The 6,063-nt window shown below is 52.3% G+C and overlaps 1 protein-coding gene across 1 annotated transcript; it reads right to left on the reverse strand.

The window, feature by feature from the left end:
• Window positions 1-4,755: 4,755 nt before the first annotated feature.
• Window positions 4,756-5,990, reverse strand: CkaCkLH20_07460 (fasciclin domain-containing protein; the record flags this gene model as incomplete). The annotated part of the gene is made up of 2 exons (XM_038890177.1): window positions 4,756-5,817; window positions 5,868-5,990. 2 exons carry the CDS (start codon window positions 5,988-5,990, stop codon window positions 4,756-4,758), a joined length of 1,185 nt encoding a protein of 394 aa, XP_038744655.1.
• Window positions 5,991-6,063: the final 73 nt, after the last annotated feature.

The following is a 6,063-nucleotide window of genomic DNA, read 5'->3' on the forward strand; positions in this document are numbered from 1 at the left end:
TGGATGTGAAAGAGAGGCGAGGTTGAGTAGGTAAAAGACAGGCAAATGAAGACTGAAGGGACGGGAAGCTAAGATCAGGAAGGTCAAGTGCGGGACAGGTATTTCACTTCCATCACCTCAGTCAGGGACGTGAGGTAGGTACTGTGGCTCTTGGCTCTTACGGCGGCGCCGGGGGGGCCAGGAAGCTGTCTCCAGCAGTTCAGCTTCTCACACCTCACACACTTCCACCAAGCATTAGGCTCTTGTTGGTGTCGTTTTCTCGGCCTGTTGGCGGCAATTTCCCATTTGACGCCGCTGTCTAGCGCTATTGATGGGCAGCTTGTGGCGCCTGTTCACAGTGGACATCAGCTGTAACTGACATGCTAGTGACCTGGAAGTTCCGATGGTAAAGGATCATGCACTGTAGAATTGGTGTTTTCCTTCTCCTGGCTTTCTCCGTCTCCCGTCTCTCTTTCGGTTCGGCCTGTCTCCCTTCTCAGTCATCAGTCACCAATCTTCCGCACAGGCCCTTCGAGTTTTCATTGACTTTGAAGCCGGCGTCTCTTAGCTCGAGAGACTCGTATCACGTCTTCTTTGACCAACATCTTCGGCTTCCACCTCGACGGGATGAGAGTCATGTCCTGCTTCTCCTTTATCTCTCAACCCACCCTCAAACCTGAAGCACGCGAATCTGGTGCGGTCTAGCCGCGTCCTTTGCCCAATATTGCGGATATCAGACTACCTTACTCGACATGTCGATGGCACCTCACTGTGCTGGCAACGTTCTACGGACATCACTGCCGCGCCGCGATGAATACCATGTACGGCTGGCAAAACCTCACTATTGAAACACTGCATCAACCGGCACTCAGCCCTGGTGATAGTGTACGGGGCAGAAGATGGTCTCCGTTCCCTCTCCCTCCGTTTGCACATCAGTCTCCCAAACCCCGGTCCTCTCGTCCCGCTTCCCGTCCTCGCTTCACTGACGGGATCCAACTCCAGCTCCCTCTGTTCGGCTGCCAGGTGCCCAGATCGTGGCCAGAACAAACCTCCAGAGCCCATGGTGCATAGGAACATGTTCCCATTGGTCCTCCATCGTGCGGAAAAGCAGCAACAGATTTGCCTGGACACGGCTTGCGCCGGTGCGTTTGTTAGCTCCGTGGCGTGCACCCATCGACAACGATGCCCTTGTACCTGCATAGAGGACCCCTGTACGACACCTTCTTGGCCTGACCCCTGGCCGGCCGAAGAGCGATAAGAAATACTTCCTCTTTAGGACTAAATCGCTATGGCACCAACTAGCTGAGTCTTGCGCCGGTCTGTCATCACCCGTCTTGGCCGACTCCTGCTGCAATTTCCACCATCACGTCAAGACGCGGTGATAGCGTCAACGCTCACCAGCGTCCAGATACAGATAGGTACGGCCAGACGAAAAAGGCCCACCGCGCGCCTACGACCTTGGCAGATGGCATCCAGAAAAAGAGTCAATGCTGTGCGTCTTACAGACCAGTCAGACGCGATACGAGACAGAGACAACAACGCCCAGCTGAAGCACTGACCCTGAGGCCAAAGCAATCAATCGTCTCTTTCTTCAGGCGAGGGAAGCTGGCCCTACTTTGCGAACTATGCGGGATATCGGACGAGGTCTCGATATCAGATCCACAGTTGCTGAGGCGAGAGGGTGTTGTCTGGAATACTACGGTATTCGCCCTACGATGGCCATGGCCGGAGATCAGCAACGAGCTACGAGATCTTCAGTCGAAGGCCAATGTGACTGTTACCCAACGGCTCGCTACTTTCAGACCCAAACCGCTCTTTGCACCAACAGCTCGGACGGCCCGCTTTGAAGCTTGACTAGAAGATCGGCAGCGATGCTTCCTCGTCCCGAATATCCTCCCAAGCGACGTGGCGAATAACATACCAAATGGTCGATTGGCGTTGAAAGCGCCCCTCCCGGCCTTGCCGTGGGATGACCCATGTATCCTCTCAGTCTTGGGATTCATGGGGTTTGACGGCACAGAATCCTATTCAACAGATCGACGCCTTCCAGTAGCGTCCCCATGATGAGTTTGGAGCCATCCTTTGTTCCATTCTGGAGTGACAGGTGCCCCCCACCGAGTCGAACACCTCAGTCAGCGTCAGTTATCTTTGTTTGTTTCAACAAACCAAGGGACTTTCAAAGACACTTGAAATTCATCATGGTTAGGGCTTCGCGTGTCATCGTAGTTGACGTGCTGATGGCAACTGTGGCACATCCAACCACATGCTCATGCAGCAAGACATCTGCAACTGCAGACGTACAGCTGCCGTGCCCATTGGTTGACACGCCAGAGGCCTCTTTCAACCACTGACAGAGTCACTGCTACTGGCTGGGAATTTGCCAACAATGCATGTTGCATGCATTAGCTCTACAGGAAGAATTGTTCTCGAGCGGTGGCTGACCGACTGCATCGTGGCGAGCATGAACGAGCACACTGTTGAGCCGGGAATACTTTGACTTTCCTCTTAGGATCAGCATTCAGTTGAGCCCTGACCATTGACGAAAGATCATTGGGGTCAGAACACAATAAGTGTTTCTTGGCTCTGCTGTCCTTGCACAACTTGATCCCTACTAGACCGTCCCGTGAACTCGGGTCTGGGAGTCCGGTTACAGTACAGTAGCTGTGCGCCTGAGATCGGTAACACTGCAAGCAGCATGGTAGCAACAACATCATGGTTGGAGCATGTGACTGAGGCAGGCGACATCTCATCCGTTGAGGTGCTTTGAGACGTGCAGTCGAGAAAGCTACCCTACGTGAAGTGCCGTCTTCCGATGCCACATCACCAAAGCTCCAAGCTTTCTCTTCAACGTTGCATCGTCTTGTCTCGCCTGTAATCAGTGACTGCCGTATTGCCATAGCTCATGTCGTACACGATAGCGCGACGAAGAACAGCCAGTCGGTCGCCGTGAAGCCGCAACAGGAACGACACCCAACAGCCCCGCTCCTCCATGTTTTCGTGTTCGCTGCTAGAGCCGTTTCCCCGGCCAGTGAAAGATGCAGTCTTCCACCAACGGTTATTTTTATACGCATTTGAGATCCCCTCCGACGCCTCTCCCACTGCCCACCACGTCAATATGCAGGCCATCCCGCGCTGATCGGGCCGTCAACGGCGTGGTGGCACGTCGTCCAATCGAGTCCTCTTTGCAGCTCGCGCTGTGTGTTTCAGTTGGGCCGATTTGATACGAACGTTGGAAGAGAGGAAGACAGGAGACGAGGCGGCGCCGTTATCTTTGACTTTGTCGTATAGACCGGGATGGGTGGTTTAGGCATGCTGACGCCGATGCACCTCTGCCAAGGCAACGGCCGATAGAAAAGTTGCATTCTGTGAGATTTCGGCCGCTGGCTGTGGGATATTGTGCGTTCTGCAGGTAGAGAGGGTCCAGTACAGATTACTATGCATTGCATTCTGTGAGGCAAGGCAGTTGAGAGTGCAGGAAAGCACGGCAGGATAAGGCAGAGAGAGCATGTTCGCACGAATTGACGGCTTGGCTACGCCTGGGATTCGCCACGTCCACCGAAGCAGGTTTTTGGGGAGATTCTGGCCCGTCGACTGATGTTGGCTGCATTGAAAACGCGGTCATGGGTTGTATGCAGGTCTGAGGCGTGGGAGGTTAAGCGATTTTCGCCCGGCCTGTGAGCGCGGGATTCGAGGGTTCCGTTCCCCGAGGGCTCGTATGGGGGTTTGGTATCTGCCGAGCGAGCCACTTCAATGGCACGTTGTTGAAGTTGAGGCGTGTTTGATGTTATTGACAGTAGTCCTTATTGAGCTCCAAGGGCTTGGTGATCGGAGTTGGCCAAGAGCATGAGTTGTCGAGGCTCTTGAATGATGCGAGCAACAGACAAGTCTTCGAGAGTTTCAATATCTTGAGACATTAACGGCAACTTCTAACATGAAGGCGTCAGACGACAGGGTTGAGACTGGAGAGACTGTTAGGGTAGTCACTTAATTTTCCCGTTGTGCACGAGATACGCATCCTAGCCTTGGGCAAATAACTATTTCAACTTTTATACAGAATGAGCTATGTGACGTTTCCGGTAGACCAAAACATCATTTGACAGGATGTCAAAGTTGAGAGGCGCTATGTGGCTTCGATCAACAATATCTCGGGTGACAGATCTGGTTTACGTTATGTTGGCAGAGTCAACCGTTCCGCTGAGAACACCAGGCTTCTTCTCCCTCATACATGAACAACTAGTCGTGATTACCATGATTTCCTCCATCTGATTATGGACTGGAGCCTCAAAGTCGACTACAGCAGCTCTGTTTAATAGAATGTAAGAGACAATAACAATATGACGACGGCCTTGGAGAAGTTCATTTCAGAGTCCATGACAGCGAATCAGAGCCGCAAGCAGGCTGAACTGGAAGTTGGCTGAGTTAATTGCTTCCGTCTTGAGTATCTATGGCTGTAGATCTTGTGTTTTCAGGTGGAACGACGGGGACAGTTCAGAGCAGCGGATGCGTGTGTGATATAAGGGTTTCAGGTCGAGGGGAAAACGTTTCTTGGATGTTGTCTGCCAAACAGACACCAAAACAAAAACATTGACGACGACGGCGAAGACGACGGGAAATGTCAGATGGATGGAACCGAAACATACAAGAAATCAAGAACAGCCCGAAACCGAGGATAGACAACGCCATCGTTTGATGTATTCATGAATTAGTCTAATCTATACTGTGGTATCTTTCAATTCTACCAAGCCCCAACGCCATTTCATTCCAACATTATCTTTTTCAAACCAGTGCAGCAATTCCAGCGAATAGGCCCGCAGCGACACCAGCAGCTACGCCAGTGCACCGAGGGGCAGCAAGTCCTGTACTGCTAGTAACTCTGACATCAGTTGCTGAAGCCGATCTGGTGGCAGTACCGGTAGCTGTGGCTGCAGTCGTGGTGACCGGGCAGCTGACGGTACACGGAATAGCGGTTGTGAAAGGGAGTCCAGAAGCAGAGCTCTCGGGGAAAACAGGAGGTTGGCTTGCAGCATCGGGACTCGGGTTCGATGGCACGTCTGGGTTCAAGACGTTATCGATGATGTGCATGATGCCATTGGCGATGAGAATGTCTGGCTGGACAATCTGGGCCGAGTTCAAGAACAGGTTGTTGCCAGAACGGATGGCGCGCAGGTTCTGAGAAGAATGCGTTGTAAGATTGGTGCCGTTCGTCAAGTCTGATGAAGCCAAGACCTTGCCAGGAACGATGTGGTAATTGAGAAACTTCTTGACGGCATCGCTGTCCATGTTGTTGAGAGAACCAGCAATAGGTTTGAATGCCTCGTTGCGAGGGGCAAAGATGGTGACGTTCTGTTCATTTGATGCAGCTGGTAAAAGCTTGGCGGCGTACAAGGCGCCGAGGAAAGCAGACAGTTTGAAAGATTCCGTGGTGTTTTCCAGCCTCGCGGGAGGGATCAGCAGATTATCCACGACTTGGATAAGTCCGCCTGCGAATTTGATATCACCCTCGACTTGTGTAGTGCGGATGCCCTCGGAGGAGGTGAAGACGATAACATCACCGGGCTGCTTATTGACGAGGACGTTCTGGCCGCCAGTGACATTGGTCCAAGCCGTGTTCTGGAGCAACGAGGATCGCAACACTGTTGGGCCAGAGGTAAGAGCACTTGTGGAAACGGTGCCCTGGAGAATGTGGTACTCGAGGATAGGAACGGCGATGGACGCGTCCGAGTCGTTCCAAATACCGTTGAGCTGTGTGCCAGGGATATTCTTGAATGCTTCGTTGGAGGGGGCAACAATGGTGACGCCTTCGTAGTTTGGAAGCTTGAAGAGGACTTCGGGGTATTTCTGGGTGATATTAGAGCGTGAATTCAGGGAAAAGCATTGCCATTTCGTACCTTGATCAAGTTGTAATACGTGGAGAGATCTTTGTTCGATTGGAGAACAGTCCCAAGGTCGTCCTTTTGCGCGACGACGCCGCTCAGGGCGAGAACCCCGATGGATATGATGGACGCAATCATGTTGAAATTCTGAAATCAATGCGTGTTCGCCAAATAAGCCAATGGATGGAGTAAAGACAACGGTGTAGAATTG

This window comes from Colletotrichum karsti (genome assembly GCF_011947395.1).
Source record: "Colletotrichum karsti strain CkLH20 chromosome Unknown Scaffold23, whole genome shotgun sequence".
Taxonomy (NCBI): Eukaryota; Fungi; Ascomycota; class Sordariomycetes; order Glomerellales; family Glomerellaceae; genus Colletotrichum; species Colletotrichum karsti.